The sequence below is a fragment of the Pararge aegeria genome, chromosome 20 (genome assembly GCF_905163445.1).
Source record: "Pararge aegeria chromosome 20, ilParAegt1.1, whole genome shotgun sequence".
NCBI lineage: Eukaryota > Metazoa > Arthropoda > Insecta > Lepidoptera > Nymphalidae > Pararge > Pararge aegeria.
In genome coordinates, this window is record NC_053199.1 from 1590113 (window position 1) to 1613128 (window position 23016).

The 23016-nt window shown below is 37.9% G+C and overlaps 1 protein-coding gene across 1 annotated transcript in view; it reads left to right on the forward strand.

The window, feature by feature from the left end:
• LOC120632722 (ras-specific guanine nucleotide-releasing factor 1-like) overlaps window positions 1–23016 on the forward strand; it is a 38703-nt gene continuing 15687 nt past the window's right edge. The window contains exons 1-17 of the mRNA XM_039902701.1: window positions 1–47; window positions 2169–2266; window positions 2907–2975; window positions 3654–3767; window positions 4977–5083; window positions 11311–11458; window positions 12177–12296; window positions 13219–13316; window positions 14239–14296; window positions 14671–14842; window positions 16574–16767; window positions 17909–18034; window positions 18778–18880; window positions 19567–19755; window positions 20833–20934; window positions 21499–21750; window positions 22300–22482. Of these exons, the coding sequence (XP_039758635.1) occupies window positions 2177–2266; window positions 2907–2975; window positions 3654–3767; window positions 4977–5083; window positions 11311–11458; window positions 12177–12296; window positions 13219–13316; window positions 14239–14296; window positions 14671–14842; window positions 16574–16767; window positions 17909–18034; window positions 18778–18880; window positions 19567–19755; window positions 20833–20934; window positions 21499–21750; window positions 22300–22482 (2125 nt within the window). The 5' untranslated portion in view covers window positions 1–47; window positions 2169–2176. The remainder of the gene's footprint in view (window positions 48–2168; window positions 2267–2906; window positions 2976–3653; window positions 3768–4976; window positions 5084–11310; window positions 11459–12176; window positions 12297–13218; window positions 13317–14238; window positions 14297–14670; window positions 14843–16573; window positions 16768–17908; window positions 18035–18777; window positions 18881–19566; window positions 19756–20832; window positions 20935–21498; window positions 21751–22299; window positions 22483–23016) is intronic.

Genomic DNA, 23016 nt, shown 5'->3' on the forward strand with positions numbered 1-23016 from the left:
CTTGATTGTTCTGCGGTTCAAGTCTGCTGGTGCGGTGTTATTTTAATGTGAGTAGCAAATCATTTTACATTACATTAATTAAAATAACGTAGTATTTAATTAACTAATGTTTAAAAGGCTTTTATATAAGCCACCGCTAAAAGGGATATTAATACCTTAGTAGCTTTATGTTACCGTTAGTTATGGCTTTTGGATTAATTTAATAAATATTAGGAATAAATGAATATTCAATAACCTTCCGTTTACAATGTTCTACTTTTATAACTTAAACAGTTATTCGAATTGGACTTTCCGAGATTAGCGTGTCCAAACACACAAACATATGTTTTTTCTAAACTTAAACAACACCTTTTTTACGACTTACCCAATTTTGTGAACTACGACACTACAGTTCAACTTGGAGCAGAATTTGAAACTAAGATCTTTCTTACGTTTTATCATTTTGCTGTTTAGCTATTGGGGGCTCTAATTCCACTCCAAAAATGAAGTGTATCAGTTTAAAAGATTCCTGTTTGTTTGTATGTATGAGTTTTTTTGCACTACAGCTTCTAAAGTTTGAAACGATTTCGTGGGTATATGCAGTGGCGTGCATTGGGTTTCTTACCAGGGTATGCATACAGCAGGAAAATTGCGTAAAATGGAAAAAATCCTCCTCTTATAAGGGCTATGTTTCAATTTTAGGGTATGCAGTGCTTTTGTGCGTGTATCAAGTGCACGCCACTGGGTATATGTATATCTAAGGTATGTGTAATAGTTATATGTAAATAGGACAAGAGGGTTAGTTTCCCAGGCCGTGGCAATTGGGGAATTTATAATTTCTGACGTTTCTCTGGTCTGGTCTGTTGGATGGCTTTAGTCATGGCTGGTTAAAGAAGTGTCGCCAATCGATTTAGCGTTCCAGTACGATGTCGCGTACAAACCAATTAGGGCGTTAATATACTTAACTGCCATAACCCCTAACATGTTAGCCCGTTACCATCTTAGACTGCTTCATCACTAACCACCAGATGAGATAAGGGAACGGTAGGGATCAAGGGCTAACTTGTAGTAAGAAAAAATATCTATACATATATTTTTATAGTGAGTCCGAATTCTCCCGAGAGGCATTAGCTGTAATTAATGAAAAAAAAATAACGGGCGCCTTTGTCACGCTATTTTCAGATGCAAAAATTCGTATAGTGTTCGGGTGATGCGTATTTTTTGTTACGACGTTTTGCATTCGTGAGGTTGTTTAGTTAATTAAGGGTTTATGTGAGCCGAATGCGAATCGTTTACCCGAAACTCTTTTTATTTCTGGTTGCTCTGTTAAATACAATAAAAGAAGCTGTAAATATATTCATATATTCATCTTAACAGCCTATTACCGACCCACTATAGGCCACTACACGGCACTGGTCTCCGCCCGCAATGAGAACGGAATAGGCCGAAGTCCATCACGCTGGTCCAGTGCAGATTGGTGGATGCAAATATAAATTAGCGCTTTATCCGCGGCTTCGCTCTCGTGGTAATTTGAAAAACTTTGCCAGGAGACGTGACTTTTGGCATAGAGTTCGTTTATTAGTTACATGAGCTACTTTTTATCCCGGTAAAGCAAGCAAGAAACCAAGCTAGAAAGCAAGTAAGCGCGAAAACGAGCGTAAGCACTTTGCTTTTTTCCGGGCTAACTAGTAGTAGTATGTACTTACTCTGCGGCTCATAAACTATATCTATGCCAAAAATCACGTTAATCCTTTGCTCTGTTGCTGCGTGATTGAATGGCAAAACGTAAGCGCAACCGTATCTAGGTTTAGGTTTAAAGACATTTATTCCCATAAAAAGATTTAATTCACTTACATAGGAAACTTAATTTCCTATAATAAATTAATACACTTCGCCATTAGACTAAACTAAATTCAATTTTACTATTATCTACTAATTCAATGTATTCGTCTTTAAATTTATTGGTATTACTTAATATATAAGAAGCTAATTTAGTTTTGAATACATTGAATGAGTTAATTAAGTATAGGTATTTTATTTAAAATTTTTGTATCTTCCCACAGGAACGGTGCATTTTTCCAGAATAAACCTTAATTTCTTCAAAAATAAGTTATTTTTTTGATATAGTATGTACTTCCGAAGTCATCATGCTTGTACTACTCAATCCTTCAGTGACGTCTTTGTTATAGAAGCGAGCATGTTGAGTCCGAAGATTCAACGTTCAGTGCGTGTGAACGATGGGCAACTAGTGACGCTCTCCGATCGTGCGCAATACGACCACTCGCAGGTAAGTGACATCTCATATGGTGCCGTGCTAATCAAAAATCCGACTTCACGGCCTTTTGCTTAAACTGAATTTAAAACAAAACCTGTAGTGTAGGTATCTGCAAAACGAGCTCTTTTCAATCTTACTCGATTTCATCTGTCTTTCAGTTTTCCGTTTCAGAAAAAACGAGTATTTAGGTAAAGTACTTTCTGCTCATGCCCGATTTCACTAAATATAGAGAACGCTTAAATCGGATTCCTAATGATTTGGGTGATGCGTAGAGAAAAAAACGTTTCACCAACTCTTGCATGATGACGACTTTAGGCAACATCTAAAGTTACTAAGTACACCAATTCAGCGGTGCGTAATGCTTAGGGAACAAGTGAACTGATAGTTGATATATAAATTCGTTTTTTTTTTTATAACCATAAACCAAAATGAAAAATGAAACAGGTATATGATAATACAAACACAAAATACTCCACATTCTGGGAAGAATCATAGGCAAGTTAGGTTATATAAGTTGTTTAATCAAAAACTTGGTAATCACGCAGTCTAAGGTAGCGTAGCGGGCTAACCTTTTTTTAATTGGTAAATATTTGTTTTTTTTACGATCGTTTCTGTAACGTGGAAATTTTAAGGGGTGTTTATTTTGGTGCAGGCCGGCTACTTGCACAAAAGGAGTGCTGACAATACAAAATGGCAGCTGAGGTGGTTTGTTCTTTACCAGGTAAGTAAGGACTATTCTATCTACATAATAAAGAAGAGTTTCAATAAATAAAATAATTCATAATGGTCGGTCATTTGTCTTATAGTATGACGGCCGATTGACGCAGTGAGCAGCGACCCTGCTTTCTGAGTCCAAGGCCGTGGGTTCGATTCCCACAAATGGAAAATGTTTGTGTGATGAACACGATTGTCTTTCAGTGTCTAGGTGGTTATACGTATTTATGTATATTATTCATAAAATAATATTTATCAGTCATATTAGCACCCTAACACAAGCTACGCTTACTTTGGGGCTAGATGGCGATGTGGGTATTGTCGTATTATATTTATTTATTTTAAATGTATTGTAAAAGAATTGTATTAGAAAATGATTCAAAAAACTACCACTCATTGATAACGTAAGGAGTTTTTTAAATTTTATTTAACGTTGTTAACGTTATTATTCATTTATACTTTTTGTCATTGTTCGACTGACAATCGACACACAATTGCAATAGCATGCAATGACCGAGGACCGAGGTTCGACCATTCATATTTGGAAGTAAACTAAATGTGGTCCATTTTTGTGAACACTTCGTTAGCGCAATGCTGGCTCTTTGTGGCGCCATCTAGTTTGGTAATGTGAAGACCGCTACATAAGTGAGTATTCTGTTTGTTATTACCATCTGCTTATCCGTAGAACATGCTGTTCTATTACGAGTCGGAGAACAACACGCGGCCAACTGGGGTGCTGTTGCTGGAAGGATCGTACTGCGAGAGGCTCAGCAAGTCGCCCATGGAGCGGAACGCTTCTGTAAGAGACATGGTACCATATTTTCATCACCCTTGTAATCTTTTATAGATAGTTTCTTTCTTTTATAGTTACTACTTCACAGGTTACGTTAGTTTGGCAAAACTTTGCTTCAATCACACGTTTTTAAAGCCTTCTTTGAGAAAGCGGGTTTAAGGCTATAATCCAAGATATTAAACACCCTTGTTTCTTTCATAATATTACCGCACTTGTGTGTTGATTTGTGCATTGTAAGTCATAGATGCTATATGTAGACGAAGTTACCTGCGTAAGTAAACAGTTTCAGTCCCCAGAATTAGAAATTTAAACTAAGTAAAATGTGCATTGTATAGTCATAATCTCCTGAGGATGCTTCGGTCTTGGAGAATATTTTACGGCCGGTTGGGGCAGTGGGCAGAGACCCTCCTCTCTGAGTCTGAGGCTGTGGGATCGATTCTCACAACTGGAAATATTTGTGGGATGAACGTGAATGGTTTTAGTGTCTGGGTGTTTATCTATATATTTTAAATATTTATGTATATTATTCAACGTTAAATGTTAACTTACTTTGAGGCTAGATGGCGATGTTTGTATTGTCGTCATAATATATTTATTTATTTGTTTATTTATGCAGTTATCGAAATTTACTTTTTTACATAGAAACTATGCCCTCTGAGCATAGCTCTCTGCGTAAACAAATTAGGTATTAACCAGAGCTATCAATATAGTTCAAGTAGCACTGGTCTGGGCAAGCTATGCTATAGCAAGCAGAACCGATGACGGCAATCTTGCCCCGCAAACTCAGCGATTGTAGGCCCCCTGGTAGGTGGAGAGACGACATCAAGCGAGTTCCACAGAACAACTACAAAGCAAGCGGAACAGAACTAAAGATTTTGGAACTCCCTAAAAATACCTATGTTTAGCAATGGGTGTCCATTGCTTAAAATGACTCTGAACCATCATTATCAACAAGCAGGAAACTGTTGGAATAACCTCTCCCGAGGAAAGGGTGTGCCAATAACCTCCTCGCTGGGCAGTGGTGTTGGTGATCGCAATAGATGGTAGACGGTAGTAGTAGCACAGAGGTCGTTGCTGATTCTCCATTATAATCTTTTAGCAACCTTGTACGCCTCCCGCAAGGTTAGGAAGGGTGTGGACAATTGTATTCTGATCTGCCGTCACCACGCAGCATAACTCTGAATGCGTCATGAAATTGCATTGTCTGTGGTCTAGTTCTGCTTCACCATAACGTATCGGCGTGAGAGCCAGCGCCAGTACGAGTTGCGAGCTGCCTCGGAGGTTGACTGCGTTCACTGGGTCGACGCGATCCGGGAGGCGAGGTGAGTTTAGTAACTGTACCACCATAAAAATCTTCGTTATGTGTTCTTTATCATCATCACCGTCATATCAACCCATTACCGGCCCACTACAGAGCACGGGTCTCCTCCCACAACGAGCAGGAGTTAAGGTCGTAGTCCACGCTGCCCCATTACGGATTGGTGGACTCAGTGGCGTGCATAGGGTTTTCGGTCAGGGTATGCATTAAAAAAATAGGTACTGAACATGCTATTTTGATGTTACTGTATAATTTTACTTGTGAGTAGGTACCTAACCTAACATTTTTTTGTGATACCCATGTAGATCTGCTCATCATCTCCAATGTGCACTGCTTATTGATGCTATGAGATGCACGCCACTGTGGACTTCACATTCCTTCGAGAACATTATGGAGAACTTTAAGGTTTTCTCACGATGTTTTCCTTTACCGTTGAAGCAAGTTTTCACATGAACTCGATGATCTTAGGAACTACTGGTCCGATTGGAAAAATTCTTTCATTGGATAGCCTATTTATCGAGGAAGGCTATATGCTTAGCACGCTTACACGAATAGGAGAATAGCACTAATGAAGAATGTTTGTTTTGTGTTTTTTTTCGTTTTGAGAGCTAACGCTGCGTGCGCTGAGTAAACGGTTAAAGTTTTTATAAAATCTTGTATGACAAAATTGTTCCCCTTTAAATGTTCAAAAAAATAGTCAGCGACAGCATATATCTATCTTTTAAGGTTTATTTATAGCCGAATCAAGTCGCGAGGTACCGATAGTAGATAGATATAGATAAAATTACCTTGCGGTTTTAACTACGGAATACCAAGTAATAAGTTGGACACAAAATCAATACAGGGGCCTTCAATTTACATTTATAATGGAACGGTTACCTGTTTATCCCAACTTCGTCCGCTATTGTTTCGTTTATGAGAACAGAATTCTAATTCAAGTTCAAAATTAATTTATAGATGTAGGCCTAGTTTAAAAGCACTTTTGTCAAGTCAAGTCTGTTTGTAGTGACTCTACCACCCGTTCGGAAAGCAGATTGTACCGACAAGAAGTCGGGGAGAAACTCAGCCGATTCCCGTCGATTTTGGAATTTATAATTTTTGAATTTTCTCTGGTCTGGTCAGCTAGCTTTGGTCGTGGCTAGTTACCGCCCTACCAACCAACACGTTCAGATAACCGATTTAGGGTTCGGGTACGATGTTGCGTATAAGCCGATTAGGGGTATTACGGCTATTATACTCCTAGTCAATTTCCACGCGACATAGTACCCGAACGCTTAATCGCTTAGCGGCACTTTTTTGTCAGTAGGGTGGTAAGTAGCCACGGCCGAAGCCTTTCCTACGCAATCTGCTTTAAAATGTTCAACCTCTTTCTAAAAAATACACAGAGTTAGCCAATTAAAAGATTTAAACCTGCATCGAGAAAATGGCTTGTACAAAATTAATTTTATTCGGTCAAAGAATTTTTAGGGCACAAAAATATTTTATTACACAGTGAAACTACTACCATGTACAATTTTTCGTTCACTAGGTCGTAAAATACGTACGCTTTTTCTACATACAAAAAATTAGGCTAATATCATTATTCAAGGAGGCCCATAGATGGCACATAAAATGCGCACATTACATGAGAACTGTGGACATGGTAGTGAGATGATGGCGATAACCATATTCGTGAACTTCAAACTAAAGCTACGAAGGTTGCAAACGCGCCCTGCTCTAACAAGAAGCCCACAACAAACTTAGCTGGGTGTTCTTTTATGTTACCACCATCTCACAAGGCACATTGTACTTTATATTGTTGGAAGAGCAAACTGGTTAGGGCAATAATTGGCACTCAAGCCTTTTTATTGATAACGTAGTCCTTTACACTATAATAGGACTTTTCTATAAGCGTTCCTACTTTGAACTATTTAAGAGACATCTCCAAGATGTCAACGTAAAATTGTATGCAGTTTCCTTTGACTTTTATGTATATTTCATTATTTTATCTCAATATTTAAAATTGAGTATTTTAATTACGATTGAGTATTTAACTCGGCCCCCTGAAAAAAGCGGCGATAACGCATAGCGTATAGCTATCACCGCTTTTTTCGCTATCGCTGCTTTTTTTTTATTCCTGTACAATTTAGCCCTTGATTTCGATCTTACCTGGTGGTAATGGATGATTAAGTTTAAAATGGTAGCGGGCTAACCTGTTAGGGAGTATGGTGGTCACACCCCTAAATCCTAATCGGTTTCTACGTGACATCGCACCGGAACACTTAATCGCTTAGCGGTACGTATTTGTTGGTAGGGTGGTAACTAGCCACAGCCAAAGCCTCCCACCAGACAATTTTTTTCAATAGATATACGTATATTAGGAATTGGGGAAAAATAATTTAGAACTTTCGCCTCCATATAAAGTCACTTAAGAGATAAAAATAGCACAAGCCCATTGCCTGTGCCCCTCCGCCCCGCAGCGAGGATTAGTCGTGTACCTTGACCCGGTTACGAGAGGAGGGGTACTTGAGGGTACTAGAGGGGCGGCACCTCTGCAGTCTGTAATTCAGCAACGGCGATTGCTCGTAGCCAACTGAATAATACATTCACATCACACTTGCTCGTAACTTGGATCTTATTACATAGTATTTAGATTCATAATTCACGATATTAAATAATCGCCAACAATTACGTACCCATACCGAAGAAACAAGGTTCATTTTCCATTCAATATTATGAATGTAGATGTTTGTTACTCAATCACGCAAAAACGGATGAATGGATATGGATGAAATTAGATGAAATTCGGCAAGCGTGTAGCCTTTGACATGGAAAAGAACATAGGCCACCTTTTATCCCGATTCCTGAAGTAGTTCCCGAGGGATGTATAAAAATTGTTTACGAGCTAAGCCGCAGGCTGACAGCTTTGAAATTTGGTATACATGTCACCTACGCTATGGTTTCTGTCCTAAGATTAAAAATTGTTAACGAGCGAAGCTTTAGACCTTTCAGATACCCAAGTTGTAAGAATTAGGAAACACAGAACTCGTGTGAGTTTTTGGGATATTAACAACATAGGGATGAAAACCCGCCTAGAGTTGCAGTGCGATGGTAAAATGGTGAGGAGGGGGTGAGATCGAATAGTTCTTGAGCACACTCTCCAAATTATATCCTATAAAACACCGATAGACTGGCTACCTTACGACGATGATCAAGACATGATAAATACCTAATTTTTTTTTATTTGCCAAAAAAAAACTTGAATCTTTTTGCGATTGGGCATCAATAATAACTTAAACTTTACTTTACGATTGATGAATCTCTGAACGACAAGGCTGCTTGAAAGAAGGCTCTGCTCTCTTCTCTCAAAAGATAGAAAATTCTAAAGATTGTGAAACCGTAAAATGACGGAGAAAAAGAGCAATCTGAAAGAAAGAAACAAAGAAAAATTTATTTTTTACATTGCGCCACACATTACAATATTAACGACACCACGTATGTTATGTGTGGCACAATCTAGAAAAAAGGTGTCAGATCAGCATCGTGCTACATGCGCCAGTGGGAGCATACAGCGCAGATTTTCAGTTGGCACCTTGTACCAGGTGATACCACGGAAATGCGTATCTGCTGTGTTTCCTGCCGGCTCTTCTCAGTAGAATCTGCTTTCCGAACCGGTGGTAGACCTCTTTTGTTGAGTTACTCTCTTGACGACAGACTGACTTGACGTTTCAAAAGTGCTAAACTAGGTCTACTTGAAAAAAATGAATTTTGAATTTTTTCGATTTGATCCTGTGATTATAATCATGGGTAGTTCATGTGGTACGGCTTTTACGGGAACGACAAAGTCGGCTGGTTCAACTGGTATCAAAAAAACTAGCCTTGTTTATGTGCATTCACCTTTGGCAAAAAAATCTATGCATCGTGTCACAGTAACTTGTTAAAGTGGGTAAATAATTAAACATTTGATAACTATAAATTCATATTGGCCATGTATTTTATTAAATTGATTAGAATTTTTTCGAATACACTTATAATTATTATTTTATTAATAAATAGTTACCAAGAAACTATTAAAATTATATTTGACTAGCGTACCCAGCCCGCTTCGCCGGGCTAGATTTTGCTTTATGTTATTTAAACAATAAACCTACATCATAAAAATTTTAATTTAAGTCTCATAATATATTAAATCATTTATTTCTCTCCGTATTCATTCTCTTCTATTCTCTTCTCGAGCGGGTGAAGATGGGAGAATATCATCATAGTAAAAAAAAGCTGTATTTGAATGTTTGACAGTTCAAAAATAGGAGTGCTCCGATCGTCACCAAGGGTGCTCCAACTTTACAGGATTACTCGCCAGGTCAATCCGGAGATTCCCTGAAAGTTTCATTGAAATCGGTCCAGCCGTTTCGGAGCCTATACGGAACATACCCACACACTTTCTCTTTTACATATGTATAAAAGATTAACAACCAGTGTTCATGACATTGAGTTGGTGGGTATTTTGATATAAATACGGGTGCGTGCTTACCAGAAATACATGGCTGTTCACAGATTTGCATAACACTAGGTGACTCCCTCGGATCAGCCTTTCAGGCTAATTACACAGCAAACATACAAACCATTCCTCTTCAAAAAACTTGTGTGGTTTGGCGCGGGAATAAGCTAGTTCATAGATGAAATGCTTCTTTCGGTATTGGCAGCTATTTAATATTTGAGGATACGCATGGGAGAGTTGCGCGTTAAATGTCGGCGCGTCCTCGACCCCGTCGCCATGGCAACCGGCCGAGATGCGATGACGCGCACGCCGCAGCATCCAGGGTGCGAGCTCTGAATTGAGATAGGGCTGCCAATAACATTCAAGTGTGTGTCCAAAAAAAAAAGTGTGTGTGTGGTGTGTAACCTTTATGCGCGATTGAAGTAAAACTTTTATTATTATTTATTGATGAAAGAGTAAAATGTTCCTGGGACTCCGTAATTTCATTTACTATTCACTTTAATTTTATATTCTTTTTTAAAAATTCATTAATATCACTTTCACATTTTATTAATATTTTCATGTGTTAAATAGGATAATTGGGAGTAGAAAATTGAAGGTTAGATCATTCGATTCGATCGATTGGACAGCGACCCTGCTTTCTGGGTCTAAGGCGGTCTGTTGGATTCCCACAACTGGAAAAATGTTTGTGTGATGAACATGAAAGATTTTCAGTGTCTGGGTGAATTATAAGTATTTGTGTATTATTCATTTAAACATTGATCAGTCATCTTAGTACCCATAACACAAGCTACGCTTACTTTGGTGCTAGATGTCGATGTGTGTATTGTCGTAGTATATTTATTTATTTATTGAATATTTTAGACTGTCGCAATCGGCAGAAAATTTATTAATAATTTATTTATCACAAAAGTAATAAATAAACAAGTATATTTAAAGATTTTCAAAAAACTTTGCAATTTAATTTTTTTTTTAAACCTTTGAATATTTTGTCAGTTTGCTATGATCCGTTTGAAAATATTGGAAATACATAATCTTAATTGATTATGATATTTGCTACTAGCTGGCGTATAAGTCAAGAAGCGTGATATGACATGTACTTACCACCAATCCAAATTATTATTTTTTAATAGCGGAAACTACACGGACGTCTGATGTAAGCGTTACTTCCGTCAGATAAAAAATCCGAGTTACTCCCTAGTCGCGCCTAAAAAAGTTTTACTTTAAAAAGTCAAATAGTAAACGCCTAAGACACTGTGAGGTATCTTTGCATCGTTCGAGTCCAATATATGACTGAAGTGTTTCGATTTTCGGATGGAGACTTGCCGATAACCACCTGAGGGGTTGCTACGGCGTCACTGTAGGAGCGGGGCGAGCGCGAAAGCTCGCCATGAGAACAGCCCCAGGGCTCGACGACATCGGGGGGAAAATCGATAATGCAGTCGTGTTTATATCGAAATACCTACCAACTCAATGTCATGAACATTGGTTTTGGCAAATTAAGCTTAATTTTCATAGGACATAGTTCACTTAGAACAGTCTTCGAGACTGTTCTCATTTGTTTCGTACAATTATTGACTGTTGGATTGGATGTCATAAAACATACTGCACCATCGATTGACTATACCAAATAATCGCTTGTATGCCTTTCGCGGAGTATAGCAAATTAAGCTTAATTTTTATAATATATCATGGAGTTCCGAGAAGTGACGCCTGCTTCTGTCAAATATTTGCGAGCGTATGTCCGGTGGCAGCTTCAACAAGTTGCTGCTGCAGAAAGAGGAGTTGGAGCAGAAGCAGCTTCACCTACTGCAGGTGGTGGAGAGCGAGCGCACGTCGCGCTGGCAGTACGCGCAGCAGTGCGACGAGCTGGCCAACGAGGTCAAGAAGCTGAGGACGGAAGTAAGTAGAACTAACAGAAAGAGAAGGAGACGGAAGTAGAAGTAGAAAGAACATGCAGAACTCATACATTACGTATTGCGTGCAGTGCGTTGTGTAAGTGTTCAAGACAGTGAAAACGCCCCACCCAAAGCTCACATCACACCCGCGGAATGAAGCTAGCTCAAAAATTTTCGCATTCTCCTCATTTTATTTTACCTTTTAGTGTCAACTGCTTAATGGAATTTTGTTACTAACCGCCTGTTCTAGAAAGAATACTAAAGTAACAAGATTTAAAAACCTATTCAAAAATTTTAACTTTCGCCTTATTCTACGAGTACGTTTGTAGAAACAACGCCACTAACAATAGAAAAAAGGTATTTAATTTAATACATTGAATGTTTTAACGCATTATCAAGTTATCTCAGTATCGGACAACCACCTTTCGTTCAACATTAAAATTGGAGATTTTTGTACAATTGAGTCCATTAAATCACCGGAATGAGCTCGCAAAAGTTTGACAGTATTGTCAAAGTAACAATTGAAAGTATATACTGTAAATATATAAATATACTGTCAAACTTTTTTTTATAAACTTCAGGGTGTCGGTTTTTTGTGACGGCGTGCGCGCGCATCGTAAAAATTTACGCACATAATTTTTCCCTAACGCGCCAAAAGAAACGCGCTTCAATAAATAAGATCTTGGATATATGGATCGTAACAGAAGTGCCATATTTTGCAGCTTTGCGCGTACAAAAAGGAGCATGAGCCCAACACTCGCACTTCGTCCACCGCCAGCCTGTCAGCCGCGGACTCGGATGACATTGACCCTGCGGAGCTGCGGAAGATTAAGAAAGTTCAGGTAGTACCAAGTTTCTCCTTCTTTCTTTCAAACCTTGATCTTAATCAAAATTCTTAAATTCCCTTCCCCTTCCCTTTTTTACAAGCAGGCCCAGTTTATAAGCACTTTTGAAACGTTAAGTCAGTCTGTCTGTAGTGACTCTACCACCGGTTCGGAAGGCAGATTCCACCGAGAAGAGCAGGCAAGAAACTCAGCAGTTGATCTTTTTCAACATATTTTTATCATCTTATCAACCTGCCCACTACATGGCACGCGTCCCCTCGGACAATGAGCGTCCACCGCGCTGGCCTAGTGAGGATTGATGGACTATTATAAGTGGGCTTTTTAGCTATTGCTATATTCTACATAGTATAAAACAAAGTAAATTTCCACGTCTGTGTATATGTGTCCGCTAACTCCTTAACCACACAACAGATTTCGTTGCTGTTCTCAACATCCTTTGGTTTATACTTTATATATGGTATGTATACTTATATAAAAAAAGCCTTATTAATTTAATTAATTTTGTGAGTATGAATAAATAATATTACCAAGGCGCTGTAAAATAAAATTACCTGACTTGCGGCTTAACTGTAAGGAGTATTTCAGAAATATTTAGATACTAGGGATTTATAGTTCTTCTGAAATCATAAAGAAATGCTTATTATCATGTTAGGTTTGATTTACAGTAGTGTCTTATTGTAGTATAACTACATTTTAATTTCATTTAGTTTCGATTTAGGTTAGGTTAGGTTCATTCGTGATGAACACGAATGCTTTTCAGTGTCTGGGTGTTTATATGTATATTATAAGTATTTTATGTATAGTATTCGTGAAAATATTCATCCGACATCTTACTACCCGTAACACGGGTACAGGGTTAAAAAGAGTTATGAGACGCTATGAACAAGAGAATAAGGAACATTTTCGTGTGACAACGCAGAGCTTCTTTCGAGGATGGCTGTGCAGACGCCGTTGGAAGCAGATCGTGGAGCAGTACATCAAGAGTCCGCATGCAGAGAGCATGAGAAAGAGAAATAGGTAATAGCTATAATATGAAAATGAATCGCTGAATGTCTTGCTAAGCGCAAATCTCGAAAGCAGCTGAACCGATTTCGCTAATCCTTATTTTAGAATATTCCTTGAAATACAAAGATGGTTCTTACGGAGAGAAAATTAAAAATTGCATCATATAATAATCAAATTCATATTTATATTAGATCTATAACTAAATTTAATGCCACATCAAAAAACAAAATCAAACGCAGACGAAGTCGCGGGCAACAGCTAGTAACATAATAAATTTTAAGGAGGTTCCAGAAAGGCAAAAAGTTACGATGTGTAAAGAAATAAAATAGAGTTTGGAAATAAAACTGGACCCGTTAGGTGACCCTCAAATAGGTTGTAGGTTATATAAGATATTAAAACCGGTAGTAACCGATTTGGTACAGACGAAGTTGCGCAGGTAGTCATATAAATATGAACACAATAATTATAATAATAATCAAGATATTAGTAAACAATGCAGTCAGTTTAGAGGGCATCGCATTCTACTTAATTAATAGTGTGCAAATTTCGTTCATGGAGAGAGATTCATTTTAAATTAACAAAGGTATTAAAAAAATAATAAAATCTACCTTAATTAAATGTCAAATTTGGATTAAAATTAACACTACAAAACATACAATAAGATTAAAAATGACAATAAATACATAAATTAATAACAAATCCAATGAAATGTTCCATAGATAGAAAGATAGAAAGTCTTTATTGCACATACAGAAAACAAAAACAAATTGACCAAAACAAAAGGTAAATAAATACATATGCATATCACAATTTCTTTGGAATTAATTTGGATATCTTTTAACTAATACACACATATCTCTTATATACCTAAAAGGCAGTGGTAGAATACCTAATTTCCTAAAAACCCATTTTCCTAACGCCATTTTATTTTCAGCCTTGTATTCAAGATGGTGGAAGCCGAAGAGGAATATTTAGAGCAGATGGAGATATTGGTAAGTTAGTATTATTTTGTTTAAGTTATTGAAATTTGAATGGTGGTAATAACCAAGACCGCCGCAAGTCAACAGTGTAAGAGCAGCACTGTGGGTCTTTTTTATTCCTCTACAAGTTAGCCCTTGACTGCAATCTCACCTGGTGTTTAGTGACTATGCAGTCTATGATAGTAGCGGGCTAACGTTTGTCTAAACCAGGAATTGAGGGTCGCAAAATAATCGCCTAGATCCACTTTGCTTACCAATACATAGATATTTTGATTATTATTATAATTATTCTTATTTATTTGCTTCTTTTATTTGCAAAATTGGGTTAGTCTTAAATATCTTCATGGCCATTTCTGCATACTTAATTTAATACCCGAACTCTACAGGTGACTTGTTTCCTTCGGCCATTCAAAATGGCGGCTAGCTCGAAGAAGCCGCCCTGCACGCATGAAGATGTCAACTCAATCTTCTTGAACAGCGAGACGGTGTTGTTCCTGCATCAGATATTCTTCAAGGGGCTTACATCGCGAATGGAGTCCTGGCCAACACTGGTGTTAGGTAAGACCTCATGTTTCTTTTGTTACTTAACATTCTAATCTTAATGTACTTGTAACAAAGCAAACATTTTCCAAATTAATAAAAAAAAATTATGACATCACAATTTTTTTATTTAATTTTTTTACAATATTTGACGGACTGTTGAAGACAGTATTACGCGGATAGCGGCATAACTTCGGCCGCTACCAATATGCGGGGTTCTGGGGGAAACAACGCGCCTATTTTATATATTGCTATTTTATATAAAAAAAAAGTTTCGAAATTAGTTTTATTTAAATTGATTTTTATTTTTGAAGTTATACTTCTTTTGGCGCGTTAGATAAATATAATGGGGTAAATTTTTACGTCAAAAAAACCGACACCCTGAAGTTAGCTGTAGTCAACAAAGTAAAAATAAGGACTTCTCACATCTACGTATGTGAGAACTGACAACTATATTCACGATATTTATTTATTTGTGATTTTCAAATAAATTTTATTTAAATAGATAATGCGTTATAATAAAACTTCAAATGTATTAAACACCTTTTTTTCTATTGTTAGTGTAGTTTTTTGTACAAACGTAGAATAAGGCTAAAGATAAAATTTTTGAAAATATTTTTTTCTTGTCATACATTTCAAGAAATAAAAAAACTATTCATCTTGTGTCCTTTATATATTGAAGCTTCGTGGTAATTTGCAAATCCCTACGGATAGGTGTTGCAAACGTTTTGTTAATAGTGCGAAGTTCAAAAATTCAAAATTCAAAATTCATTTCAAGTAGACCTAATAAAAGCACTTTTGAAACGTCAAGTCTGTCTGTGTGACTCTACCACCGGTCCGGAAGGCAGATTCTACCGAGAAGAAGCCGGCAAGAAACTCAGCAGTTGCTCTTTTCCAATATTAACAATTTACATTTTAAAATTCATTTTTCTATCTTGTGAGAGATGAAAACGGAGCCGGATGCTTCCAAACAACCTTGTCATTAAGTAATTCATCATTTGTATAATAACCTCGCTGTAATAAATGTGTTTTAACACATTCTTTAAACTTATGCATTGGTAGGTCCAAAATTACCTTAGGAATCATATTATAAAAGCGTATACTCAATCCCCCAAATGACTTCTGCACCTTTCGCAGACGATATGCAGATGTCACTAATTTATGACCATTTCTTGTAAGTCGGCTGTTGTCTTACAAATACTATATTGTTATAAATATATTGTGAGGCTACCGTAAGGATACCAATTTCTTTAAATTTTTCACGGAGGGATTCACGTGATTTAAGTTTATATATTGACCGTACAGCTCTTTTCTGCAATAAGAATATAGTTTCAATATCAGCAGCTTTGCCCCATAATGAGATCCCGTAAGACATCACACTATGAAAGTACGCAAAGTAAACAAGTCTTGCTGTTTCTATGTCAGTAATCTGTCTACTTTTCCTGACGGCGTAGGCAGCCGAGCTTAGTTTACCTGCTAGTCTATCTAAATGGGTACCCTACTGAAGATTACAATCTAAATTCATGCCCAGAAAAACTTAAATTGGTAAATTCGTGCTTTAAAGTGTATTTGGAAATGTGACGACACGAAATTTGGGAAAAGTCACACAATGTAACACTTCGTCCCCTCCTCTACTCAATTTGAGACTACTACTACTAAAACTTTAGTAGTAGTAGTCTCAAATTGTCTACTGCCCATTCTAGCCGCACTTCATGACTATCTTTTGCTTATTGTGGTTTATTCTTATAGGGGATCTATTTGACATGCTGCTGCCGATGCTCACAATCTACCAGGAGTACGTGCGGAACCACCATTACTCTCTCCAAGTCCTCACCGAGTGCAAGCAAAGCCAGCCCTTTACTCAACTGCTGGCAAGATTGGAAACGAAATCAGCTTTGCAGGGCAGATCACTGGAGACATTCTTGACGTATCCAATGCATCAGGTAAGGACTTCTTGATTGGTCGCATTTGATTGATATGAATTCAAATCTAAGCAAAATCATAAAAAAGTATTTTACGAATTGAAATAAATATAACCATAGGTTTTACTTTGTTCTATACTAAGACTGCCTTGCTCCAATTAGTTTTGAATGAATGCATATACTTTTATTGTACACAACACACAGAAAGCAAAAATAAAAAATAAATAAAAAAAATGCAAATACAAAGAAGTAAAGCACAATTTGGCAACCTTATCGCTACATAGCGATCTCTTCCAGGCAACCAAAGGCATATTAAGAGAAAACTGTAGATGCATGGCAGGCATGGTAGGTATATAACATATAAATAAAAATATAATTTAATACATAGACATTTCAATCTGTGAAATCTAGCGATACGCCATGACAAGCGAAACGCTGAATTCGAATATATAACGTCACATCTATATAAATATCATTTTGTACCGCTTGAACTATGAAAATCTCTGCGTATATAAAGTATTTTGTGATTTTAAACTATTGCTAACAGTTGCTAAGTTTTTTGTTATCAATACAAAAAACAATTTTCTTTAGCTCTGGAACAAGGCCTTACTAAAGCTCTAATTTGCATGTGACGTCACAAGTCCGGCCACGGCACCCAGCGAGCGTTTTAAGACAGAGTTACTCAGCGGGCGATGGAGAGTGCTATGCTACGAGTATCTCTACGTGATCAAATCAGAAATGAGGAGATCCATAGAAGAACTATAGTTACCGACATAGCACAGCGAGTCGCTAAGCTAAAGTGGCAATGGCAGGGCACATAACTCGGAGAACCGATGGACGTTGGGATCTTAAGGTGCTGGAATGGCAACCCCGCACCGGTAAACGTAGCGTAGGTCGGCCCCCAACACGGTGGACAGATGACATCAGGCGAGACGCTCGCAGCCACTGGAGGCAAGCGGCCCAGGACTGTGGATTTCGGAACTCCCTACAAAAAACCTATGTCCAGAAGTGGATGTCCATTGGTTGAAATGATGATGATGATAACCAAAACCTTTAATTTCTGCAAAAATATGATATTTTTTTATATTTTTTTCTGAACATCATGGGGCAGTTCTTCATAATGAGTTCTCATGCCAATTGTAAACGTCATGAACTCCGCCAGATCCCGCGCTACATCATCACGCTGCACGAGCTGCTAGCGCACACGCCGCACGACCACGTGGAGCGCCGCAGCCTGCAGCATGCGCGCGCGCAGCTCGAGGAGCTGTCCCGCCAGATGCACGACGAGGTGCGTGCAGCTCGACGAGGTCCCTCGCCACCAGTTCATTCGATTCTCGGAACGATGCCTTGGATTCAGTGGATAGCCACGATAGAAGACTCATCGGTTACCTAGGCAAAGAACTTCGCAAGGTTGCCTGCCTTTTGGTATTCTATAAAATAAATTTCGGAGAGTGTGCTCAAGAACTGTTTGATCTTGTTCCTCCGTCATCTTTTAACCATCGAACCGCGAGGCACCCTAAGGATCTGCATCCCTACGTGGTTGATATAACATGGACGCGTAGGAAGCGCTTTGCATCTTCGTTTCTGATTCACACCGCAAGAATCTGAAATAACCTTTCCAGCTTCCATTTTCTCCAGTACATACAATATGAGAATCTTCAAATCAAGAGTGAATAGGCATCTACTAGGCAAGCGCGCTCCACCTTAGGCTGCTTCTTCGCTTACCATCAGGTGTGATTGCAGTCAAGTGCTCGTCTATATACATAAAAAAGGGATCGTAGCTGATGACGATTTAAGGGTTTCAACAGCGTCACCGGGTGCGAGGGGCGAGCGCGAAAGCTCGCCATGAGTAGAGCCCAATTAGGGCCCAATTTTTTCAAAGAATCCTTATTTATTTATCGTTATTAATATTTGTTTACTGATAAACACTGCCACCTTTGTTGAGCCAGCAAATTGAATTAAATGCTGGCTGACTACGTTGCCAAAAAAAAATCAAAATTGCTATCATGTTTAAACAATGAACTTGTATAGGTGAGCGAGACAGAAAATCTAAGGAAGAACCTAGCCGTGGAGCGAATGATCATCGAGGGCTGCGATATTCTTCTTGATGTTAACCAAGTCTTCATAAGGCAAGGTAAGCTTAAAGGCTCTTAATACACAAAAATAAAAATATTAGGTTATAAAATAAACCCCATTTGCATGCATACTCTAACAAAATAGAATTCCAGTTTATTTAGTTAATAAAAGACATCAGTGCATATTTTCAGTGATGCCTTATGGCTTCGAAATGTGGTCGCTAACTCTGGGTCTCAAAAGGCTCAGAGTAGCATAACGGGAGATGGAAAGAGCTATACTTGCAATATCTCTACCTGATAAAAAGAATGAAAAGATACCAGAGTTAACGTGATATTAGGAACTCCCTACAAGAGACCATTGGACCAGTGGATGTCCATTGGTTGACATGATACAGCTAAGGGTCTAAGGGGCGCAAATATAAAACCCCGAGATATAAGTTTAATTTTTAAGCCTTGTGGGCTAGAGACTCGGAAAATGCAAACCCCTGGTGCTTGACCTCTTGTAAAATAAATATCAGAAAAGCTTGCTTTTTTAGAGAAATATCAGAGAAGCTTATCGAGACTGGATATCCTTAAGCAGGCCACCTTAGGTACCTTGACCTAAGAATAAGTTTGTCCATTCAAAGGGCCAGCTGCCAGCATCATGAGTGCTGTGCTATGCCTCATAGCAGTGGTACCGAAGTAGTTTTATGTTGGCACGTGGGCTTCATTTTATTTAATAAATAAAAATAATAAATCTTCTTAGGAACATTATCTCAAGTGGTCGGCAAGGGTCGCCGGGCGTCCTTGCAAGCGCGACAGGCGTTCATATTCAGCAACCATCTGCTGTTGACAACCAGAGCAACTGGCGGGCGTCTTCACCTACCTCCAAATGGAAGATTGCCGTTACATGATGCCCTGCTCATCGAGGATCCATCTAGCCATGACGATGATGGTAAATTAACATTTATTATCAAGTGCTAAAACTGCTAAGCTTCTGCTGAGCCTTGTGGTGTGACGAAAGATCAGAACACAGTTGTCACCGCGTCCTCTTCTTGCGGGTGTCGTACGAGGCGACTAAGGGAATATAACGGAGAACGGACAGCGAATTCTGTGATAAAACTAGCATCTTCTACGATTACCAACCCGTCTGCAAAAATATGTATTTTGCCAGTGTCACTAACATAACGACCGGAATTCCTTTGTCAAATTTAGCCTTGACTTACATAGCTGTCGGTGCCAAATTACTAACATTGCGTCGATTAATTAAAATGGGTAGATATATTAATCTGTACAGATACAACTTTTATTCAAAGTCCTTTGTTCCGCAATGATAACATTAATTCAATTCATACCTTTATACTAGTAGTTTTACATGTTTATTATTTTAAGCTCCAAGTGGCTTTTGAATAAAAGCTTTAATAAAATAAGAAAAAGTTCCGCAAAAAGACAAGGTATTCGGCAAATAACTTTTTATCTCGTGCGTGCAATGCTTTTAACAACAAATATTGTGAGACGGACCTTTTTCATGTCAAAATTGGCACGTTTAGAAAATTTATTTTGACAAAATAAGTACTATAGCTTTAAAGTTTTTTTTTTCATTTTTGTTTTACTTACATTATTATTATTTTTTCTTTTTTTTGTATAATAATTGCTTGCTAAGTACTTACTCCTAAGCAATTGTGGTTAATGTTATCGTGTTATATGTATAACCAAGTTGTGGAAACTTCATTGGTCTATGTGATACAAAAATACGGCATTACTTTTAAAGTTTTATGTATAATTATACTGTTTGTTTCCCTTGAAAAGCTAATAAATAAATAAATAAATAAATAAATAAAACTGGAGTCAGTTTCTTTATAAGTTCAGTTTTTATAAATTTAACATTAGGTAACATTTCGTCGTAACATATCATCTAATATTTGTTAAGTTTATTTGTATTGTAATGGAAGAGCAGAGTCTTCTGACAAGGTACCACTTTGTTTCGAAATAAACACTTTTTTCTTATTTCATTTGATGAAATCTTTAACAGATAGCGCATCAGTCTGCTCATCTCCCGGTGGTGATATTTACCAAGGAAAGGATTTCAAAATACTGGTCGAAGTTAAAGGAGAACAAATCTGCGCACACTTAGGTATGACCTATTTTTATAAATCATGCTAACATAGAGCTACGCAAACTTAAACAGCATTTTGTAGGCAATGCAATACTAACAATTATTTATCACTAGCCGCTCGCCCCGACTTCGCACAAGTAGATAAAAAAATACGTTTTGTGTCTTAAATGTAAAAGTTAAACCTTGATTTTTTTGTAGAACTTGATAATGCTTACATTATCAAGTTCTACAACTTAATCAAAAACTCAATCATATATTTCTCATTGTTGAGACAACGTTCATAAGAAAGGCTATCGTTCGCCCGTATTTTTTTAAGACTTATATTGCAAAGTCAACTACCACGAAAAAAAAAATCGGTTCCATAAATAGCCTAAGACACTCAAAAAGAAAGTAATTTTCTATTAGTGCAGAATTTCCAAAATCGGTTCAGGAGTTCCAGGAATTATCCAAATCACAATCTAAGTAATATAGCTTACTAAAATCAGAAAAAAGGATTAGGGTTATCCAATTGACAAACGAATACCGCAAAACTACCATCAATGTTATTAAGTAATATTTTTTTCATGATTTGCCTTGATTAAGTCGCTGCAACACTCGAAGAAAAAGCGGCATGGACAAGCGAGCTAGCACAGTGCATGGAAAGTGCTGCTTTGACGGAGCTCCTCCGCGCCTGCGGCTCGTGCGGCGCCGCGTCCGCCAGCCTGCCCGCCTGCCGCTCCGACAGGGCGCTGTTCACCGACGACGTGGACATCCGCTTCAGCAGGACCTTGAACTCCTGCAAGGTGCCGCAGATTCGGTCGGCCACCCCGCAAAGGCTTTTGCAGAGATTGACGGGTAAGTTTGCTGACCAACACTATTCACAGGGTACTTCTCTATGTAATAGAGCAACTCTTGAGTTCTTTGCCGGCCTCATCTCGGTAAAATCTGCCGTCAGAACCGGTGGTAGAGTCACTACAAACAGACATACTTGACGTTTCTTAAGTGCTAATATTAGACCAAGAATTGAGATTTTTTTTTTTAACAGATTTCTTCCGCTAAGGTTTAGATAGTTTTTGAAATAAAAACATAGTCTTCTTTTAGGCCATCTTGGCATCAGTCTATTGGTATATACATTTTACGCTGATATAACTCTGACCTTTTGAAAAAATATAATATTATCTATCTAATCCTTTACTTACTTTTTGCTTTATTGTAAATTTATAAGATAATAATGGGAGTGATATTAGTACAAAAATCCCTAATAAATAAAGATAAAAGAAACAATTGACGGCTCTCAATCAATTACCACTAATATTTGTTGATGATAATGTCAGCCGGCGATCACTGATTTATAAGACGTTATCACGTCGTGACTGAAACAATAACCCCTTTAATCTCCACCAGATCTCCGTTTCCTGTCAGTGGATTTCCTGAACACGTTCCTGCTGACTTACCGCGTGTTCACGGACGGGGTGACGGTATTGGAAGCTCTCAAGCAGGTGTTCTACGAGCAGTCTCAGCAGGACATGGAGCTAGCTCCACCGGCTGATGCGACGAGAAAGACCAGTGCCGCCAGCACTGTTTCTGGTAAGAGATTTTTAAATTACTTTTGGATGATATTTCTGGTAAAAAAACATCATCTAAACACTAAAGAACCTGTAATACACTGTCGGGAAATTATTATTTCCCAGGACCAAAATAAGCCTAAGTTACTCTCCGTCTTTTCAACTAATTCTATGCCAAGAATCAAGTTGATTGGAAGCATAATAGGGGCGTAAAGGTAGGAGGAACAAACAAACATGCATTCGCATTTGTAATATTAGTAGGGCAGTTATTTTTGAAGGCAATATATATTACCTACTAGTGGTTCTCCACGTCTTCATCTGGGTACAAATTACAATTTCTGTTGAGTTGGTTCTGAACAAACTTCCATCCAATAATGTACAATAAATACTCCGACCAACTGCGTCACCTAATCCGCCTCCTTTACGCCTTTAAGTTTAACTGTTCGGCTCCTTAGACACGTTGCGTAATGTTAAATAGGAGGGTAATTTAACGATGAAAAATAACTCAATTAGGATTATAATAAAGTATATTATGTAGGTATATTTACTAGACCTT